Source organism: Marmota marmota, unplaced genomic scaffold, assembly GCF_001458135.2.
Source record: "Marmota marmota marmota unplaced genomic scaffold, marMar, whole genome shotgun sequence".
Lineage (NCBI taxonomy): Eukaryota > Metazoa > Chordata > Mammalia > Rodentia > Sciuridae > Marmota > Marmota marmota.
The window spans coordinates 11,768,289-11,791,694 of record NW_026000108.1 but is presented as its reverse complement, the minus strand read 5'-3'; the positions used below and the strand labels follow the sequence as shown (position 1 = coordinate 11,791,694).

The 23,406-nt window shown below is 42.1% G+C and overlaps 1 protein-coding gene across 17 annotated transcripts in view; it reads left to right on the top strand.

Moving 5' to 3' along the window:
* The window catches only part of Ldb2 (LIM domain binding 2), a 343,612-nt gene that overhangs the window by 54,028 nt on the left and 266,178 nt on the right, over positions 1-23,406 (top strand). For 9 of the 17 annotated variants that reach the window (XM_048784244.1, XM_048784243.1, XM_048784232.1 and 6 more), the window contains exon 2: positions 7,970-8,047. The exons of 7 other annotated variants lie outside the window; for them this stretch is intronic. In XM_048784244.1, the coding sequence (XP_048640201.1) occupies positions 7,970-8,047 (78 nt within the window). The remainder of the gene's footprint in view (positions 1-7,969; positions 8,048-23,406) is intronic. One more of the 17 variants, XM_048784233.1, reaches the window with a different exon arrangement.

Genomic DNA, 23,406 nt, shown 5'->3' with positions numbered 1-23,406 from the left:
GAACAACCAAGGCGAGAAAATGCATGGGGGATATTGTCTTGAATGCAGGATCAGTCAATTTGATTTCTTAAAAATTAAGCATTTCTGTGCTTCAACATGCTCTAATTTACACTATCCCCAAACAGAATGGGTGGGGGGAGCCTTAACAGAAAACAGTTGATAAACTCATAATATTCTTACTGTACTAAGGGGCCACAAGTGAGTTGCAAGAGTTCTTGTGAAATAAAGTTTAAAAGCTTCTTTTCCAGATGTGGAAGTGCAGAATGTGGGTAAAGCTTTAGTGGAAAGATGTCCCATTAGTGAAAGAATGTCATTGCCAAGGAATTTGAAATGAGGTGCCTAGGGAAATCAGGGGAAGTGAGGTATTCTGATTCCCCCCCCCCCCCATATCGGTTTCTGGTTGACCCACCAGTGATTATTGCTCTTAATAAGGACAGCAAACATTTTAGTTCCGGTAGGGGAACCCAGGGCCTTGTGCATGCAAAACAAGCGCTCTACCTCTATGCCATATCCTGAGCCCACCAAGTTCTTTTTGTAAATAAGAATTTACAAAATAATGTCACACTGTTTCATGTTACTTGATTCTGCTTTCAATAATGTATAGAATGAGAGGACCTGTTTTTTTTTTTTTTTGTACTTGACATTTGCATTTTAATGAACTACATATACACTTACTCCACTTATTTAGTATGCAAGAGCCTGGTGTAGTGGTTCATTCATTCATTCACCGACTCACTCGTTTACAACAGTTTCCTTCCATCAGGCATACTGTATGCTTGTCTGTGTGGACAGAATAGTGAAGAAGACAGACATGCTTCCTGCCCTTAAAAAGCGGACGCAGAGAAAATGCCTTCTAAGGAAATGATCCAAGTGTGTGGAAAATGCTAAATTCCCAAAGATGTTTATCACATTTAACACTAAAACTGGGAACAAGCTCACTGTTTGAAAACTAAGGAAATGGTTACTTAAGTTATAAAACATTTACTGAATGTCAACACTGAACAGGGTGTTTGTGAGAACGTGTTTATGCTGTACTAAGTAAACATGACGGAGTACAGATTTGTGTATGTTCAATGATTGCAATTATGTTAGCAAAGACCGAGGGGGAAAGTCCTGTCATAATAATAATAATGATGGTTATGAGATGAGATTATGAGGGACTTTCTTTTTCTTTTTGTGGTACTCCCTTTCTGTCTCTGTATAATGTGAATGGTTTCCCCTTTCAGTAGACTGCTCTGCGTTAAGCTTTGCAAGTTTTACCCCCATCTCTCATTTAATCCTTACTATAACTCCCTATGACCGGCGAGGATAATGGGGCATGGATGGTTGCAGAACTTGGATGTGAGCTTGGGAATTCCCGTTCTGGAATCTGACCTCCTAATTTCTATGGCTAATTGCTGATTCAACGGACACATTGGTCTGGCTTTAAAGATGTGAATCCAGGTAGTAGCCTCCACAGCTCACATCTCATGCCTTGTGAGTAAGATGGGGATCTTATCCCAAAGGTTTTCTGTCTATGAAAAGAAGCACATGGAATGAAGTTTGGAAAAGTTTTTGTGAATTTTAAATTTCCATTCAAAGCTCAATCTTGTGTGCCTTAGTAAATGTGTATATTGTCATTTAAAACATGTTTTTGTTGAACTATATAAATTAGCTAGCTTATGTATATTTAAAATAACCTTTTAGAACGTGGATGTTTTTAATTGATTAAAAGCCATGTCAAATGAGGTGTATGTATGTAAGAATGAGTTTCTTCTTTCTCTTTCCCTCCTTGATAATCTCAGTCCCACCCATTGTGTGGTTTTCTTGACTTTTCCTTTGATAGATCAAGAGTCTTCAAGGTCAGGAAACCACTATACTTTGCAGTTTGAAGGTATTTGTTAGGCAAGGGTTTAAATTCCCAACCAGCAATTGGAATTCTGGGCTCAGGTTGCTTTATTATGCTTTATATCTGTTGACTATGAGTAAAAAATAATATGTGGTCTAGAATTACAAAGGGGACTCTTAAGAGCCTATGGAAGGATTTTAACCTTCAAATGTGCTCACCAAAGCCATGAAAATAGATGAGCTCCCCAAGAAGTACCCAGCAATCCACCTTTATAGACTTCTCGAGTGGATATATGAATTCCACGTGGGGCGTGCTGGCCTCTTGGAGGAAGAGGGGAAGGGGCTTTCTGTTCTAAGATTTTATGATGCCTTAGGCTGCATCATATGCCGTTGACATTCAATTTGAAAGTGGTCTGTTTAAAATGTCATCTGGTTTTCATTTGTTGGGGCCCTCTTGAAAATGGGAGGCTGAACTCCGTGACCTCCCAGCTTCCTCCCCACTCTGAAGGTTTTGTAGTTGTCTGAGTCTAAGTAAATGTAAAGCTTATTTTTCAGCACAACTGATATTTGTGGAGGACTTCAGAGTTTACAAAACATTTTTTACACACTCCATCCTGTCTTAAAGAAGGGTAAAGAGGGAGAAAACATCCCCGTTCAACCTAGGTTAGGGTACATAATACAAAACACATCTGGTATTTTTTTCTGTGTGTGAGCTGCTTTCAAGATGGGAAGTAATGTTCTTATTCGAAGGTAACTATGTGAGAATTAGAATCTTATTCACATGTGACATCTTCCAAAGGATTATCAAACACCTGTAAAGTAGGTGCACACATGATGTATAATGCCATTCAAAAAGTTGTTTCACCAGGTGGGAGGATTTGAATGAACCATGTCATCATCTAATTTAAATATTTGGCTTATCTGCCTCAAATATTCAAGAGAAAATCCTGATTGTTCTGGGATATTGTGAATCCACTCACATTTCCTATGGGCTACAATAGACCTCAGTAGACTGGTTGTGTTAGCTATGCTTTTCCTGGAAATTCAGGTCTGTTCAGAAATGTCAAGGCTAGCTCTGGTCATGCCTGCCTTGAATTTTAAAAAATGTAATAACTGAGTCTTTTTCTACCAGGGCTAAGGAAAAAAATGGCATTCTATAATTTTCCTTAGGGACTTGGGTAGATAAGGCCGGGCATATGTGGTATACCCAATCAAAACACAATTTCACAGGTTATGAGTTTGCATGAGATGCGGTCTGTCTCATGGAACCTGGGTTTGAGTGTGCATGCAGAATTGGGGGAATCGCTGCTGCAGCCAAGCAGATACCCTTTGATGCTCTTAATCGAGGCTGTATTACTAGTGGTGATTCCTTCTTTGTAGGGACTCCTCTGGGGAGCCCTGAGCTGAGAACAGGGCCTCACCCCAGATGCTATAGTCGAAAACTAGGTCTCTCTGCCCATAGACAAGAAGATGAGCCATTCATCACTTCCAGCAATTGTTTTCTCAACACTGTGTGTCATGCATACTGTGCCAAGTGCTGGAAGATGTTTGATAGTTTCCGTGAGTTAGAGTCAGTTACTTAGAGATGCTAAGTAAGCTGCCCCAGTTCACAGGACTTGCCGACACAGGGCTGAGCCAGCTTTGAACCTGTGTCTGCTGGACCCTAGAGGCCATGCTCTAACCATTGCACTGCCAGTGGCTCACGTACTCCCCAGCAGCCTCTGGGTCTTAGATGAATCACTGAAGCCACATGGTAGACATGGTCTTCCACCTTCCATCTTTACCTCTCCCCCAGTGTCAACCTTCTCTGTAGTTTCTCCTGTCTTTCTAAATAAATGTTTAGAAAGATGAAACAAATTTTCTGTTTTGGAATATTTAACAATATTTGGGATTGTTTCTGCATCTATTTGTAATTAGCTCATTCATAAAAAATTGTGAGATTGTATATTTAGGTAGTAGTGATTGTAGTACAGATATATAAATTGATGTCACAGATTGTCATTAAATTCATTTCCATCTAAATGTGCTGATGACAAGCCCAGGGCCTGACTTTGTCATTATTGGCTGATGGGTTTGGGGGTGGTTGCTCCATTTCCCTCAAATCCTTCTCTACTCCTCTGGGAAGCGATTATACTATTTCTTTCCTCAAAGGATTGTTGGAAGGATAAAAAGAGATAATTCTGTAAGTGCTTCAATCCAAAGACTTAATGGACTCTGTGGAAACATTGGTCACTTTAGAAAGACCCATGAAATGCAGGAGGGGGTGTGTGTGTGTGTGTGTGTGTGTGTGTGTATCACTCCTAGACCTATTCATAAGGAGGGATCAGGTTCAGACAGAGCAGTTTCCTCATCTACAAATGAAGGGTAATGATTTCCTCATAGGTAAAATATAAAAAGAGACATGAAGCTCATGGCATGGAGCCTGGCACGTAGGTAACGCCAAATGATCATTTCTTTTTTAGTCCTTATGTTATCAAGAACCTAAACTGGATTGGTTTCAGATCTCTGTTTTACCATTCACTAGCTGCTCATCGCCACCCTTGGATAACCATGACAAATTCCTTAACTTGGACAAATTCCTTGACTCGAATTGTGACCCATTCCTTAACCTTCTCAGCCTCAGTTTCCTCAGGAAGTGTGAAGATGATTCCCACCCAAATGGGTCACAGTCATGCTTAAATGTAAACACGAGGAGCTGGGGATGTAGCTCAGGGGTAGAGCGCTTGCCTAGCATGTATAAGGCCCTGCAGTGTGTATGTACACACACACACACACACACACACCCATACACACACATGTGTACATCAAGCACCTGTAATGCAAGAAACTTAAACCACATTTCCTTCCTTATTCTCGTCTTGTTGGAACAGTCTATCTGAGGTCCTGTCCTTGAGAAGCTGGTCTTGCTTTTTTGTGAGCATTTCTCACTTAACCCAGGCTAAAATTCTCAGATCTCCAGGAGGGAGGCTTCAAAAGCAAAGGCAAGACGAGCCCTCCCCCTGAGGTGAGTCCCTGGTTTGACTCTGCCCCTGTGCACTTAGAGTTAAGTTCATCCAGGATGCACGGAACTGTTTTTGCTTTTTATTCTCTATTAATGCTGAATCACTTATTAGCACTAATGGAAAACAGATTAATGTCCTTTCGCTCACACTGGAGTCGCCCACTAGGCCGGGCGGAGACATGATTGAGATGAGTGTGGGAGTGCTGCAGGGAGATGCTCTCCTGGTGTGTTCTCCATGGGTGTTCTCCATGGGTGACAATCACTCTGGGTGTCCTTCTTTAACTTCATCAGAGGTATACCGACATCCCCACAGGACTTCCTAAACCCTGGTCAAAAGCCCTCAGCTGTAGGCTTCACTGTCGTGTGTCTGTGTCTTTAAAGGCCGAACGGGAGCCACAAGTGTGCTTGTGAAATAAAGTTTAAAAGCAGCTTTTCCAGATGTGGAGCCATGGAAATGTCAGCATGGCTCTGTGCAGAGGTGCCCTCTCGGCTGCCTGCAGAGAGGTTTGAGGTGGGGAGCCCAGAGAGTGACAGGCAGATGTGGGTGAGTCCCTGCATCTGTTGCCTGCTGATCTCCATTTCTAATTTCTCCTAATTAGGGAGAAGTTCAGCCTTTCTTAGCCTAGGAGCTGGAATTCGCCTCTCAGTGAAAGTTGAGTTTGTAGATTTCCATGTCAGAAAAATGCTGTGTTGTGAGAGCTCATTGCTCTGGAAAACGCCCCCACGTCTTAGCTGTTGCTATCACAGGGCTTTGATTTTCTTTTTTTTTTTTTTTTAATTTTCACTTAATTTAATAACAAAATTCCGAAAAGTACACTAAATATCACAGACCTTAATATCATAAAATATTAAGAAAAACCAATCTTGTGATGTTGTAAAGCCCCTAAGTCACTTTTTTTTTTTCAAATTTCTTTTTTTTTAATTTTGATTTTCTTTTAAAGCAAATGAAGTCAAGCTTTCATGACTGCAAAGATCTTTATTTTGCGTTTCCTTTGTATTCAAACTATGTGAGTTGCTTGGGAGCTCAGAGCCAGGTCCCAGCCTCAGCAATGTCACCATCTCACGCCCAAGTGCTCTACGTGTCACAGAATGCAGCGGTGTGCACCTGGTTCCTTCCATGAATGAGCTGCCACAGTTTGTGGTGGGAAGTTTAAATATGAATGACACATTCCTACCTAACACACCTTGCCACAGTTTACTGGCATGAAACAACAACCATTTTGTTTGTTCATAACACAGTGCTGTAACAAGTGTTGCTTGAACTGAACTGAGTAGTCCTGTTGGTCTTATTTGGGATCACTCATGAGACTGCACTCATCTGGCAGATTGTCTGGGGCTGGATGGGTGAAGGTGGCCTTAAGCACATGTCTGGATACTGGTGTTGGGTGCTGGGTGGGCCATGTGTCTCCAGCAGGCTAACCCAGACATTTTCATAACATTCCCAGGATGCCATCGGATGTGCCAAGGACTTTTCAATCTGTGTTTCCATTCTGTTTTCTAACATTCCACAGATCAAACCAGATCACCACATAGCCAAGCCCAGGGTCAGTGTGGGATAAGACTACACCAAGGCATGATACAGGAGGTGTGATTTATTGAGGGTGATTACAGTAACAGTCAACCACAGGCCTCAACCTGAATAATAGCAGCTATCATTCCATTTCTTTAACATATACCGTGTGCCTGGCATGGCATTTAGTAGTTTACCTGTGCCATTTTATTAACTATATATGGTAGTTTTCCAAGATAGATACATTTCTGAAGCTAGGCAAATTGCCTAAGATTGTGCTGACAGTACATGGCCAGCATCTCAGCACTGAACTGAACTGTTCCATGGACCAGTTCCCGCCTCTGCTACACTATCGGGGTGCACACAAGTCTGGACTAGAAACTGTTTGGGAAACAAAAGAGGAGGGATGGAATTGTGTTGGGCAGGTAATGGCTATAGAGCAGCTGAGCGTGCTTACAAGATTAACCAACCATGAGGGCTAACAATGATTCAGGAACAGCTACTGAGTTCTAATTAATTGGACCTTCCAACAAACTGGAAAGTATCTGGGTTTGCTTATAAAAAGTGCTAAGTTCAGAATCTGGGAATGCCCCTCTGTTGTGGGGTCATTTAGATTTTATGAGCCTCTGTGATGTCGTCTGTAGAATGAGGACACTGTCCTAAGGATTAAATGATTCCATGTGGGTCACACTCTGAGGATTGGCACCTAGGGGCAACTCGGTAAATGGAAGGTGTGAATGACTTGGAAGGGAAAATGGTAGAAGGGTGTTTAAGTCCAGGAGCGCCATATAAGAAGGGAGGAGCTGGCCACATGGATAAGCTTGGCCTGTCTCTGAATGGTGAGGGCTGCCAGCTTATCCCAGAGACCCACGGCAAGTGGCAATGGTAAGGTCCAAGTCTGAAGGGCTTTGATGTCCAGATGGAGAAGGAAAATTTGCCAAATTGGAAAACAGGAAGCCAACGACTCCCTGACTTTTTGTTTCTATCTATTGTTAACCTTCACCCCACCTTGGTGAAGGTGAGTAGGGGCGAGATGGGGCATGTCCCAGGTCTGGACTGACACTGCGCTGTAAGGGCGCCCACAGTCATAACCATCTCCTTCCGAACCAACGTTCCAGTCCGTTGACCCTAACCATTCATCAAACAGGGGTTCCCCGGAGCTCTTTTAGAGTTTACATATAAAATTCCAACTTTCAGTTAAGCCATTCTAGTGTTCTATTTCCTCACACTAAAGCCAATCCTTTCCTTCTCAACTTTTCTATTCTTATTTACTAAGCATATTTGATTTCTCTTTTTCAAACTATTATGGCTCTGGGATTTACATAAAAGTGTGTTTTAAAAATAACTAAATAAATATTGTCCTATAGTTGAGCATTGGAAGGGGAAAGGGTTTAGTTCTGGTTCTTTTTACAAATTATCATTTCAATTTCAGTTTTCCTATGAATAAAACATGAATGTCAGATTCATTCGTGGGATCCTGTGGTATAGGTACTCAGTAAATGGCAAAATTTTGGGGGTTCCACAACGTACAGAATATTCACATGGTTTTGCAGTTTTGCTTTCTAGGAAAGTAGGATGTTCCTGCTTTCACCCCAGCTAACTCCTGGGTCATTTGTTTCCCCATTTATCAGCAGTATTGGTGGCTCTTACAGAGGTTCCTGGAATCTGATGATCCTAGTCTGGGAGGAGCCTTTCCCACAGCATTGCTGGTAGGTTGTTAAAATTCAGCTCAAAAATTCCTGCTCAGTTACTGATCTCTATTCTAATCAGTTTCAAGACAGGCTGTGTAATTTTATTTCATTATAAAATTGGAAGTAACTCTGCAAAAGTGGAGTCAGTGTCAATGTGCTCAGCATACGCAAAACTCATCAAGGTTTCTTCTGGAGAAGTTGCACCTTAAAGACTTAATCTGGTTTAAGGAATCCAACATGAATTCTTCCATATTTCTATGTCCACCTAAAAAGTCAGAATGCAATGCTGCCAGATAAGAGTATCAATATCCTTCCCCTTTAATTTCATTAGGATGTCCTCACCATGACCCATTAGTATGTCCTGTTTGTCAAATTCTAATTACCCAGCTCTGCTAAGGAGAAGCCTGCAAGTGACCCAGGACAAGTCTTGCTGTCTGTTAAATGACGTGATGACCACCCCTGCATCTTGGGGTCATGAACTTGAAAGAAAAGGATATATGTGAAGTTCTTTCCACATGACCCAGGACCCAGCAAACACTTAATAAATGTATTAATGTTACTATTTGTATTATCTTTTGACAGCTACTATTAGGTTCAGCTGTGAGTAACAGAATACATAACAGTGTTACTGTTAAATAATAGTGTTATTATTTTAAATAAATTGTTTTATACAAATTGAAAAACAAAATTTTTTTATGAACTTTTACTGTGGAGGCCTGCAATCGAGGGCTCCTGTGGATGCGCCAGGCTCAGCAGAGACCAAGTTTTCCCACCTGATTGCTGCAAGTTTTGCTCAATATAATCCCAGATTACTCTTCCAGCTCAGGTCATGACTGGGTCAGCATGCCCCATGTCCCAGGGGATGCCAGTAGAAGTACACCTACTAATGTCCCATCGGCCACACTTGGTTACATGGTCATGTGTAGTTGCTGGGAAACTGGACTCCATGGTCTCACTGTTTTTCTGGGCAATCCTGTATCCAACTACAACCCAAGCCAACAAGAGCAGGCATCTTTGCTCTGGCACATTGTTTAGATCATGAGCCAGGTTGGTGTGATGATGCTGTCCTTGGCTACTGGGGTTCCTCTGTGGTTTCTTTCCTCCTAACATCCAGGAGTGCACCTTGGAGATCCTGCCTCTGACCCTTCTCCCCAGCACCCTCCTCTCACTGTGCATGTCCAAGCCAGCACGTGCTGTCCCAGGATTGTGCAGCTACCACCCATGGGACTTCCGCTTCTGCTTCCAAAGTCTTCTTCACCTTAGAGCCAGAGAAGGCTTGGGAAAATGAGGCCAGATCGGGTCTCTCCTCTTTTTAAAATCCTCCAATGGCTTCTCATATGTCTCAGAAGACAACCTAAATCTTTGCTTGAGGTCTGTAGGATGGGCTCCACCCCTAACTGACTTTATCTGTATGTGGATTTTCTTCACAAGGCTCCAGTCATACCTGCCTCTTTGTGTTGTCCCACCCTACTAAGGAAAGTGGTCTATTCTCATGCTGTTTGCACTCAAATAGCAGAACAAAAGGGACTGAATGAGCTGCCTAAGGTCACAAGCTTAGAAGTAATGGATCCAGGATTCAAATCCAGGTCAGTGTGGCTTCAAGTTCTGTATCTCTCCTTCAATCTCATTACCCAAATGCTTCCTGAATGCTCCATTGCTCAATAACAGATCCATGCAGGCAGGGAGTCCTTCCTGGGGAAAGGCTGCTAGGTGTCTCTAGGAGAAGCGCTTGCCCTTTCGCAGGAGAAAACAGTGTCTTCTGTGTTCTGTCTCTGCTAGAAACCATCAGGAGCTTCTATCCCAAACCCAGTAGCCATGGAAAATTAAAAGCATCATCAGGACTGAGGTCGGCACAGGTTAATTGGATCAGCCATCGTCCCTCCTGGACCAAATGGACAGACCCTCTTGGGGAGTTACCGCTGGCCTTCCTTGGGTTGGGCATACTTCTGCTGTTATTCTTGGAGAATCATCGCCATTTGGCACAGGCAGAGTTAGGTGCACTTCTTACCCTGCTCATTGACTTGCCTTTTATCCTGAGCATTCTAGTTGATTTAAAAGAAATGAAAAGGAATATTCTTGCCCTCAAACACTTTTTCATGTGGATCAGCTATTTAAATGGTGGGGGTGGGGGTTGGCCTTCAAAGAGTCTGAGATTTCTTTGAAATTATGTATCAAATCTTGTCTCTATTCACATGTGTATTTGTTTTTCTAGTCAAGGGATACATAGCTTTTATCAAGATTTCCAGGGGGTCTGCAGTTCCAAAAAATAGTGAGAACTCTTGATGATAAAAACCTCCCTAAATCATTTATTTAGCATAGAACATATACATTGTGTTACATCACTTTTTTTTTTTTTTAATTCTCTGAACATCCCCCGTGTATATTACCGCAGAAATTTCATGGATGCCAAATCGAGGTTAGAGAGAGAGAATACCACTCATAGGTCTTAACCATGGAAATTGTATTTTAAACCCAAATCTATTATACTCCCAAGAAGGTACTCTATTTTATATTGACACATATTTTGTTAAAGCAGCATATGGACATGAGGCTTAAAGAAGTGAAATGGAGTGTGTGTGTGTGTATGTTTCCCCCAAAGTTTTCTTTTGTTTCCTGCAATTGCCTCTTTTGTTTGATTTTCCCCCTCATGTATTTGTCGCTTTCTGTGTTTCATGTTGAGAATTTTGTTTAAATCTGGGGATCCTTGATTATCCTTATATTAAACTCGAAATGCCGAAAGCTGCTTCCAAGCCTAATGCTGACTCTTGCCCTTGGGTGTCAGCACCCATTGATTGACAGCTTGCGTTTTCTTTCCCTGGGGTGACCCACATAACAGTTTCCAGAGCTCTTTCTTCCTTAGTTTTCTGGCTGCTCTTAATAAGAACTTTCCAACTCTCTGCTTAGGGTGTGTGAGACCTGCTGTGGTCAGGGCAGGTGGGGTCGTAGGTTGGAAGGAGAGGGGCCTGGCACAAGAGCTCTGTCAACAGAGTCTGCATCCAACTCCATGCTCAACCACCATCATCAGACACACTTCCAAGTTCAGAGCCTTCCTGGGGTTCTGTGCCACAAGCTGGCTCACTTCCCTTCGGGTCCTTTTCTGTAAGCTGTGGTGTTCCAGGTTTCTCCACTTTTAATAGTGATATCACTCTCTCCCCGTTTAATTTTCATCTTTGTTTTAGTCACCTGTTTTGCTGTTGTGACTAAAGGGCCCGACCAGCACAACTGTAGAGGAGAAGGAGTTTATTTAGGGCTCAGTTTCAGAGGTCTTTGTCCACAGCCAGCCAGCTCCATTCCTCAGGGCTGGAGGTGAGGCAGAACATCATGGTGGAAGAGTGTGGCAGAGGGAAGCAGCTCACATGGTGATCGGAGAGCAGAGAGGAATCCACTTGCCAGATACAAATCTACACCCCAAAGCCACGCCCCAATTCCCACCCCCTCCAGCCACATCCCACCACTTCAGCTACCACTCAGTTAATCCCTATCAGGGGATTAATTCACTGATGAGGTTAAAATTCGTAAAACCCCTTCATTTCTCTTCTGAACCTTCTTGCATTGTCTCACACGTGAGCTTTTGGGGAACACCACATCTAAACCATAACAATCTTCAAAAAATTCACTGAAGTATCTCTCTGATTTCACCCTTTACAGGACCTTTGACCCTTTAGGTTGCCCCTTTTCCTTGGCTTTCCTGTCATTTTCAGATGGATTTTAAAGTGCATAGGGTCCTGCCCTAATTCTAAGGTGAAAGTTCCTGGGCTTGTCCTTTCCACTGTCATTATACTATGCCCAATATCTTTCACCAGCAAGGCACTGTCCAAACCCTGGGAGAGATACAATACAAATCTGTGAGGCTCTCACATTTTTTTTTTTAAAGTCTCCCACTGCTAAAATGATGCTCATGGATTTTGCTTCTAATCTGGTTACCAAGCACAAACCCCAGAGGGGAGGTTATACATTCCAGGCTGGAAGGAGAGGCCCGTCCTACCCAGAAGTGTCCAGAAAGACACGCTGGAGATGGAGGGAAGCGTATGGGGCACTAAGGGAACAGTGTGAATGAACTTCTCATAACACAGAAGGGCGGAGGCAGAGGAGAAACCACTTTGTCCACCGGGCTCCGTGAGGAAGTGTGGGCATAGAAACCCTGCCGGGCACCAGCTGGAGGGGTGGGCCTGGGGTGTTAGATTAGAAGTTTAGATATTTTTTTTTGTCCTAAGATAATGGCTTGACATTTCAATCATACAAACATGGCACAAGGAGCGTCTATGAGAACTGAGGTGTGGCTCTGGGAAAAGGGAGGGGTGGAGTCAGGGAGAGCAGATGGCAGCATCCTGGGGAAGGGGAGGAAATGAAAACTTGGGACAGGAGGGGAAAGGAAATGGCCTAGTGGAAGTAGAGGGTGGAGCAAGAGAAACATTCCAAGAAGAGACAGGAAGTGCAAACGTATCAACAACACAGAGTCAGGAGAAAATCAGCTGTACCCTCTGCCAAATGCAGGGGTTGGTGTCGGTCAGGAGGTGAGAGGCTGGGAAATCACCAAGTGGTCTGGAGGTCCACCCACTCTGGATGCGTCATTTGGACCCGGACCCAGATGCTGGCAACTCCGGGGCTTTTCCATGAATCTTTGTGATACTGCTTGGTGCTTTTCCCCCTTTAATTGTCAAAACAGTGACATATGTGCAGAGTTTTGCACTAAGAAGAACGAGGTAATATTGTCGATTTTGCCATTTAGGCAAAATGTGAATATTGAACTGTAAGCAGACAAGAATTTTTGTGATCTAGTCACATTCCAGATGTTATTTATATGTACAGATATATAATAAAAAATGTGTTTCCAAAAAATAAAAAGGCCTCTTCAACACTAATCTGCTTAATAAATCTTATGAACTAAATTGAAAGTCTTTGGAAGCCAGTGCAGAGCGTCAGAATTGTAGACATTTCATAATCTTTATCCTCGTTCTCGTCCTGGTGTACTGCTTGATTCTCCCACCTCAATCTGGAGACGGGCCCTCCAAACTGCCTCTCTTCCCCACCCTGGTGTCCAGCTGTCAGTAATGCTGACCCACGCCCAACTTCCCCTCTGCTCAGGAAGGGGAAGGGAATGCCTTCAAGGATCGATTGATCCATAAAGCACAACTCCTGATTCGGTTTCTTTTTTTAATTTATTTTTTTAATTACTGGTTGTTCAAAATTGATTCGGTTTCTTGTTTCCTGGTGGTGGGGGTGGTTCATTTTATGAGCACCCCTTTAAGGATGACAGAATGAATAGCAAATGAGAATTCTCTAAATGTCTTTTCTGTGCAACTGGTTTGCTCTTTTTTGACTCCAGGTTCTCACGGAGGAATCTTCCACTAGGTTCCTGTCTCTGAATCATGATTATGATTGAACCTCTACACCAATCAAGCCCAGTTCAGTATTTAATCAATCTTGAATTACTTGTAGGGTGGTTGCAGTTCAAATGTCGGTCTCCATGCCTCAACTGGCTCTTTCCCCTGGAATTTAAACATACCTTCTGGGTTCTTTTTTCATATTTTCTTTTTCTTTTTTTAGTCCTGGTCCTGTCCAAAATGTTTAAGCTTTTTGAAAAAAGCAGATTTCTCAAGCATTTGCACACAAATGAATAAGCTAATAAATCATAAATGGGCTTAGGAAGAGGATTTACCCTTTTCTCCATGAACATGAGAGCTAAGGTTTAGCAGGCGTTGGAAATGCATGGTGAAGAACTCTGTCTTACAAAGCCCTCAGGCAGGAGGAGTCTTGCTCACCAGAGTGAGGCCATGGGAATTTCAAATGCACCAGGAGAGACAATGTCTTTTGCATAACAATCTGATCCTTCATTACTGGTGAATATTCATATTTTGGGGGGAGGGGGCAGAAGTTTCAGTATTTACAAATTTGTGGAAATAAGAAATACAGATCAGACCCCTGGGAATGTAATGTGTACTTCCTAGTTTTACCTGGCCAAGGTCTCTGAAACGGAATTTGATTTTTGTCCTTTTGATTTTGCTTACATTGAAATAAAGACGACCTACAAGGTTACAGATACTGAATTATAGGGACTGAATGTGCTCCGATGACTTTCATTTTGTGAAAGTGTGTGATTTAAAATCAGTCTGTCCAATTATGCTCTGAATATTATTTTTAGTTTTACTGTTATAACTATTTATCTGTCTTCTCTCTACGTATTTCTGTATCTAATCTATAATAATGCATAAGTAGATTAGATAGATAAACATTAGGGCTAAACCAATATTACTGGAATATTACTGATTTACATACACATAATGATTGCATATAATGATAATACATAATGAATATGTGTGTGCGGTGTCACCCATATATACACAGATGAAATGAGTTTCATAGGTGATTAATAAACTACATTTGAGGTACTTTAATTAAGTTAAGTCTTCCTAGAGAAAACAAAAGGGAAATTGCTATTTATTAGAAATCATGGGAAAGAATTTGCCCATATATAGCATGTCTTATATCATTTAATTCTAATAAAACCCCTTGAAATAGATGTGAGGAAAACAAATCACGGAGAGTGAAGTCCATTGCCCAGAACTGCTGGGCTGGATTCAGGTTTTTGTTTTTGTTTTTTTGCTAGAGAGGCCAATCAATCAATTTCCTCTCACAGGCCCCTCCTCTTGATGGGGTGAGCTGCAGGAAGCCTGGTAATTCCGAGCTCAGTAAAAACAGAGTAGTGATCAGCTCATTCATCCCCTGCATCTACAGTGTGGTTGATGTCACAGGTACTGGAAAAGTACCAGTGAGCAAACATCATTCCAAGGAAGGCATTAGAGCTAGCAGTGACGTCTGCTGCTGTGTCAGAGCAGCCACCTGCAAATGTGATGCGTGGTGGCTCTCCATCTCACCATGTGGGCAGAATTAAATCCCCACGTCATTCCTTTCTCCATTTGGAAGGAGAACTTTCCTTCGCTGCCAAGGTATCAGACGGGGTTTGGGTATCATGTGGTCACCCAAAGCTACTGAATCATGCACTGCATATGGCCAATATATGTTCAAAGTATTATACTTGCCTTGGGGATTCAGAATCCTGGGAAAGGTCACAGTCTTCAAAAGCTCCTCACACTTTGAGCCAGTAATCTGGGAAAGCCTAGCTTCTCTCTCAGAGTTGTCATTTTTGCTATTATTTGTTCTTTGTGGTTTATATCTTCTCTTGGTAAATGCTCCATACATCTTTGAATGTATGAGTCACATTGATGGTCCATATCTCAGAAGAGAGATTGGAACTGCTTACTCTATGTCCTTAGCAAGTCCCACTAGATTGGGGCAACAGGTCACTTCCCCTGCAGTGTCCTTCCTCCAGCACCTGCCAGGTGAGCTGCACATCCTTCAGAGATGCTCTCTGCAGTCTCTCCTCCGGGCAGCTTGAACTGAACTCCTAATTCTCTGAACTTCTAGGTGAGGTCAGTGGCTCAGCTCCTACTGCATAACATAGGTTCATTCAGCACCTCATGCCAGGTGCCACTCAGGTGCTCTCAGCATGTCTGACTCCATACTGAGTGGCCTAAGCAGCTTAAGATGCTCACTATCTCATTTACTGACACATCCCTGGTACCCAGGCTGGGGCCTGGATATGGTTGACACTCAAGAACTTTGCATCCTGTTAAGGAAATCCCTTTTCACCCTTAAAAACTCATGGGTGTTCAAGTGAACACCCACACTGGGACAAGCATTTCAGAAACTGAATGGGTGTAGGATGCTTAAAATTGGCAAGTGAGGGGAGTTGAGGGATGGACTTGGTGAGGTGGGGGATTCATGGTTAAGAACATTGGTTTGGGGATTCAAACAAAGTTGAGATTCCACTGGTGTAGGTTCAAATTCCACTTTGCCCTTGGACAAAGGCATTTACTATTCTTCAGGTGTAATAAAACGAGCAAATAATATACTTACTATAGTATGTGGGAGAGATAAGAACATTTTGAGCTAGGTCTTCGTACGTGGTACATTGCATATTTGTCATGCATTATTCATAGCTTGTCTGGGCTGGGGAGAGCATCTGTGCATGACTTTCACATGTGTTATCTCATAGACTCACCCCAACAGCCTGTGAAGTAACTCGGCCATGTGTGGTGTGTGGCATTGATATACTCACTCAGGTCTCTGAAGTTCACAAACTAGTGATGATTGGTTCATACCATTGTGCTTTGTAGGAGAGCACTTGTGCATGAACACACCCCTTACACACACACACACACACCATGCACAACCACACAGTCACATACAATCATACAATACCATCTGTCCTCCAATAACTCTGAACCCATCTTTCATTTGTGTCTAAAACCAGAGGATAATAGTGTGTCCTCCCCCAAACAGATGTCCCAAAGCCCTGAATGGTGGTGTCACACTTTTACAGGTGGATTAGTTCCTTCCTAAATTCGCCTGCCCCCGGGAACTTGAGTGCAGAATCACTTTACAGGGCGGCACAGTAACTCGTGTTGTGCTGCTGTGTTTAAAAATAGATGTAAATAGTTAACACTTCTTTGAAAAGGAATCAAATCCTCACTTATAGCCTTTATCAACCAGCTGGTTCTTGTAAGCATCTTCCTGGTCTGTGTGCAAACATTACTTTTAAGTGATCAGCTGGCATAATTAGGTAAGATTGTACACTAGAAGCACAATTCAGTTTTCTCTTCATCTCGGCTGGAAGAAGAAACAAACATCAGGGATGCTGATTCGACCGAAAGTTCGATATGGGAGGTTTTCCGGCAGCTGCAGTACCTTGCTAATCAGCAGAGCTGGTTATTTATTTATTTGTTTTTCTTTCTTAGTTCAAAGGTATAGCTTCCTGGAGCCTCAGCCAGAGAGGTAATTATGAAGCCTGGTACTGCGGGTGTGGGCTTTACTCCTGGTGTGGCTAGCAGCCTGCCTGAATCCGAGCTCCATCTGGATGGATTTGTATTCAAGGCTCCTCCCTTTTTTTCCATTATGTATTTAAAACTCTCATCAGACTGAAACACTAAGTCAGGTTCAGGGAAACTTGGCTGGGGATGAGATTGGGGGCTGTGACTTGAGGGAGAAGATGTCCAGAGGGATATGGTGTCGGGCAGGAACCAACCCAAGAACTAGCCTGCTGGAATGGAGAGAAAGAGGAGACCCACTTTCTAGTCTCAGCGTTGCCCGATAGGCTGGTCACTAAAGCTTTCCTGCTCTGATCTGTAAACGAGGGCTGGGGAATAGTCATTCCTGAATGTATTGTTGTCCTGTGCAGATCGGACTGCGACAGTTCACTGGTGATGTACTGATGTGGGCCTCACCCCTTGGAGCTCCGCTGCCCAGGAAGACACACACAGTGGGCTTGGATCAGCTGTGCTAAGAATCCTGCTTAGGCTGTGCAGGATACGATGGATTAGCAGGGTGTGCCAGGCTTACCTGCTGTGCCAGAGTAGACACTCCAGCATCCTGATCCTCATTCACTTTAGTAGCTCTGTGATCTGGGGAAAAACACCAACAGTAACTTAATTGCACTGTGATGAGGATAAAGTAGACTGTTGCCCAGCACACAGTAGGTGCTCAGTAAATTCTGGCTGTTAATACGTGAGCTCAGAATAGACAGAACTAAGATTACACAGAGGGTGTGAGAAGACCAGACTCTGAGAGAATATATCTAAACTGAGACCTGAAAAAAAAATTTCAATGGAAGGTCTTGAGGCTATCTCCCACCAGACATGGCCATTAGCAACCAACTGATGTGCTTCCTCCAAAACTCACGGCCAGTAGGCCCGGCTGCCTCCGCCACACAATGTTCTATTAACCTGTCAACCTCAAGTTCTTTTACCCCAGATTCGACTATGGAAGTCATTGTGAATATGCACAGGGCAAACCTGAGACTCAGGTAGCACCTCAGCTGCACCTGGACAGGGAAACATGGATTATCCCATTGAACCTTTTCTTAGAGTCTTATTATGCCCTCTTTTAATGTTGCTTTCCAAATGAGACCCCCGAGTGACAAGCTCCTAAGAAGCAGAGCTAAGATTGAAGTCAAGGTCTTTCTGGGGCCAAAGCCAACTAACTCATCTGTGGAAAAATCCAAGTCAGAACATTCCAGAAAGAGAGGATACCATGTCCCAAACCTCAAATCTGAGATGAGTTGGAGGCCTCCTTCCCTGCAGCTCTAAATCCATTATTTAATAACAGAGGCAGGAGTTCCAGGGTTGAGAATCATGCACAGAGCAATGTGGGCAACTTGCCTAGTGGTTTTACCTTATAAATTCTTGGGTTTTTTTTTTTTTTTTTGGGGGGGGGTGTGCTGGGATTGAACCCAGAGTTTCATGTATACTAGGCAAGTGCTCTACCACTGAGCTACATCCCTAGCCTCCAACCTTGATCATGTTTCTTTGTTTTTTTTTTTTTTTCTTTTTTTAAATTGGTGTGGTTTCTACTCTCAGACACTGAGGGTAAGATTCAAATATTCTACATAAAAGTCCAGTGATTTTGAAAACTGTGGCTATTTTCAACCTTTTTGAAAAATGGCAGTCTTTTTTTTGTTTACTTTTTTTATTGGTTATTCAAAACATTACAAAACTCTTGACATATCATATTTCATACATTCGATTCAAGTGGGTTATGAACTCCCATTTTTACCCCAAATACAGATTGCAGAATCACATCGGTTACACATCCACATTTTTACATAATGCCATATTAGTAACTGTTGTATTCTGCTACCTTTCCTATCCTCTACTATCCCCCCTCCCCTCCCCTCCCATCTTCTCTCTCTACCCCATCTGTTGTAATTTAATTCTTTCCCTTGGTTTTTTTTCCCTTCCCCCTCACAACCTCTTATATGTAATTTTGTATAACAATGAGGGTCTTCTGGCAGTCTTGATAAGGAAACACTGTGCTGAGATCTCAGGATGGTTGGATCAATGCCTCTACCTCCATTCTGTACCTGCACCCACCCTTCCCTGTCCTTAGAATCAGTGGCCTACATAGTGGGGTTAGAAACCACATAAGAAAGTGCTTAAAGGATGAAATGTTTCGAAAAAAATTATCTCCAACTTTTGTACATTCTCTATTGATGAAAATAGTTTTTTTTTAAAAAAATTTTGCACCTATTAAGCAATTGGTGGTTAATTAACTCATTAAAAAATCTAATAATAATTAAGGATTTTTTTTCCAAAAAAAGCCCTGTAAATATTTAGAAAATGACAAGATCACTGCTATTGAAAATTTGGCATTTAGAGAAATTAGGCTGAAGAGAGAAAGAAAAAAAAATCCCTTCTACAATCAAATATTACCACTTTTATCCTAAAGTGACTTTAAGAATAAGATTTTAAAATTATCAGTCCGTTCTGAGTATGTTCTATGCAGACAATGTTCCTGTATTTTGCTTCAATTCTCCCTTTTCTTCCTGAAAATTTGGAACCGAAAGGGATTGGGCTAGAAGGCAGAAGAATGAGCTCTTTGAGTGCAGCCTGTTTATGGGGAGGGCAGCGTGTTCACGAGTTGGGTACACTGGCCTCTCCTGGTGCCATATCATTGCTCCTGGAAAAAAATGCCAGGCACATTCTTCTGGAGGTCCTTGCCCCAAGTTCACTGGGGGGTGGCTCAGCTGCAGGTTTGCAAGGGGCTGACTCCTTCCTGCCATTGAGGTCTCAGCTCCAATGCCACTTCCTCAGAGGTTCCCTTGACGTGAGCCTCCGAGCTCCTTCCGGACTTGGTTTTCCTCCACTAGCACTTATCACCCTCTGCAGGGATCTCATTCCTTTGTTTCCCTTTTCCTCAGCTAAGCTGTAAACCTCTGGGAACCTGGTCTTGTTTACCACTACTTAGACCAGTGCCCTGCACAAGTTAGGCACCCAATAAATGTGTTTGAACAAATGAATGATTTAAAAAGTGCTTTTAAAATGCTAATGTGCCCTCGTGGATCTGTTCCTTAAAAATTGCAATCAGAAAACTCAAAAATAGCTACTCGGTGCTCACATCTTTTCTAGATTTTTTTCAACAAATAATAGTTTTCCCCTAAAGTTTCATTTGAATTTCGCTTCTCCTGTACTATTTACTTAGCTGAGTGCTATTTTCGAAAACTTTAGGGAATTTCTATTTTTTCAACTTCAAGTGCCTTGTATCTTAGAGTAAAAATACACATTTTACTTATTGACTGAATACAAAAGAAGGGTCTGCATTATTTTTTGAAAGGTTAATAAAATGCTTGGTCCCAAATCTGACCAACAAAATTCAGGAGATCAGAGTAACAAGGTCATCCATTCAAGGTCATTCATGTGGACTCTTAATGCTTCAGAAAATGTGTTTGTCAGCGTTTGTAGAATTGCTGTATCATGGGATAGCAGTATACAAGGAAACTCTGGGATCATTTGCCACATCCAGTCCCCAAATATGGCAGCGTATGCCTAAATCACTTTTTTAAATTTTGCAGCTGGTAACCTCTGAATTCATTTAGCATTGATACAATTTTGCTTACACTTGTGTCTTAAAATATTCTCCTGAGGTTTAATTTCTAGACATCATTACATTTAATAAAAATTGAATTGTTCATGTTACATCCCAAATTGGAAGAATATTTCTAATACTTTCAAAGTAGTAAAATTTCATTTTTAAAAAAATACTACTTGAAATGAATACAAAATGCCTGAGTTAAGTCTTGCAAATATTCATTGTGAAGATATATTTTTTTTCCCAAAAGATTGGAAGGTGAGGATCCAGGAAAGATTTTTTTTTGTTCCACTAAAACTTACCTAAAGTACAGAATGTATTTTGGGTTTGAAGAATAATATGAGCTGGTAAATATGTCAAATATAACGAATAGCCATTTTCTTCAGGATCTTGTTCAAAATGACGCTTTATATGAATTTATGGTAGAACTCATTACTGTTCCCGGAATCATTGTTTTGATCCGGAAAGAATCATAAAAGGCCACCTAGCCCAGTGGCTTTGAAAATTTTCTCTTTTCTCTATCGACCTACAGCAAGAAATGCACTTTATGTCACCATCCTGCACGCCCTCCTCACCACACACAACCACAAGTGAAACCAAATAGTCACAAGAAATATTTGTCCTCCCTGCCTGAGATGTACTCTATTTTCTAGGTTATGCGACTTTGTTTAAAAAATGATGGTTGCACCTTTATAAACTGACTTCAAGACACAGTTTGGAAAACACTAACGAGGCCCAAGCAATTCACTTTACAAACGGGAACCCAAAGGTCCAGAGGGAGAGTTATATCCTTTAGGTCATGCCAAGTTCAATTAACTGTCTTGAAACTGAGTGTTACTTAATACTGGAATATCTTCATTCTCATCAATGAAGCTACAAATTCATAAGAAGAAACTATAGTTAAAAAGAAAAGACAGAACCTTCCCCGTGGTTCGGCTGGTGTCCTGTGTGCGTAGATTCCCTCTCCTCTCTGTCTTGGGTGCTCATTGTGAAGGGGGACTTAACCCCTCACACAATTAAGAGGTCATTGAGACGGCATGGGTGAAAACACCCCGACAGAATTCCTGGCTCTTTATCTACTTTACTTTCTAAAAAAGTACTGTTTTGTTTTAACCAAAAAAAAAAAAAAAAAAAAATCCCAGAAAGTACAGTATTGTGTTTTGGCTCAACTGCCTGGACGTCATCTTTCTCTGTAATGGTCGATGGGGCAGAGGGCAGAGTAGGATGACCACGAATTCATGGAGAGTTGTCCCACTGAGAGCGTGGTCTCTTTCTCCTCTCTGCCTTCTGGCTGGCCCATAAGTGTGTTGACCAAGAATGTAGGGCAAAACGTGGTCCATGCCAGGAATAGGCCTGATCTTCAGATAGACAGGCAGCTTCCACCCTGGTCCCTCGGAGGCTGAGCCATCCTTTGAAAATGCAGCTACCCAGCTAAGGGGCCATGTGGAGAGGCCCTGGGACTGTCCAGAGAAAGAGGAGGTCTCAGGTGACACCAATGCTCCAGATCAGCCCTGCACCTGGTTGAACACCACCCAGTTTGAACCATATGATGCCACATGGTGCAGGGAATCGCCCCGTCAAGCCACAGATGCTCTCTGTTGTAAGATTGAATAAAATGGTGGTGGTTCTAAGCCACCATATTTTAGGGGTAGTTTTTTAATGAGACCATGGATTATCCCAACACTTGAGTTAATCATAATCTTAATCTCTTTGTGTCTCCATTTCCTCATCTATAAAATAGATGCATGGTTACTTCTTGGGTTGGAAAAGTACAGGTCTAATGGAAAGCTCTCAGAACAGGACTCTGTATGCACACGGTGCCCTGTGTTACTACTCTATAGTAAGAAAGCAGGCTTTGCACATGGACTCAGATTATAGCTCGGGGACTGGGATTGTGAACTGGGTTTTTTTCTGTGTCTTCAGGCCTCTTGAAATCTGACTTGCAAAGTTAATTCAAATTGGAATATCCTCATGGGGTGTAAAAGAGAGAAAGGATTGTAAACAAGGGCAGAGAGATGTGACACTGGCTGGCGTGGCATTTAGTGGCAGGTCTACTCTTATTTAACAGTGTTATTAGTAATGCAGGCAAGAGGTGGAGTAGCACATCAATCATATTTGTGGCATTAAATCATGTAGAAGACAGGGGACAACAGGATTACATCTCAGGGGAGACTAGGAAGGTGAGCTGGGAAGGAAATGAGATCGTAAGATTAAATACAGTCAAGTTCAAGAGTTTGAATTGGATCCATTGATATACCAATAATTCCCCTACCAAAAAAAAATTTTTTTGGACATTGGAGCATTTCAGTTAAACAAATATTTACTGAGATTGTGTTATATTCTCAGAAATGGAAACACCTAAGCAAGTAAGTGTTGTCCCTCCCTGAAAGGGGTTCACGGTCTTGGAGGCAATGCACACCGAAACCAATAGAAATTATGCAAGGTGTAAGTAGAAGAATGGATATAGGTACAAGATGCAGGTGTCATATAGATGAGGTGGTGGCTGGGCTAAAAGTGAAGATATGATTGAAGACAAGTGTCCAATGATATTATGCACTGATATCTTCATTGGTCTTTATTGATAATATATGTGATAGAGGTTGATCGGAAGTGTGTATTGAGATAATTGATCGGTTTGTAGAAAAATTTCATAATCTTTGGCTGTAATAAAATTTAAAAATAAATATATTACAAGTTTACATTTGTTCACTTATGTTTAGTCAGTGAAGATGATACAGTGGAAGTACAGCTCCTCCAAGGACTTGCAGTCCGGTTGGACAGTAATCATTCATCCAACAATTATGCCAGGGTGTAATGACAACTTTGTTACCTTAGAGAGGAAAGGCAGAGTGAGTGATGGCAAGGGTCATTGGAATCTAATATTGAGGGCTTCTTAAAGGGGTTCTTCCCTAATGCAGTGGCTTTGAATTGAGCTTGAAGAATAAGTTTCATAC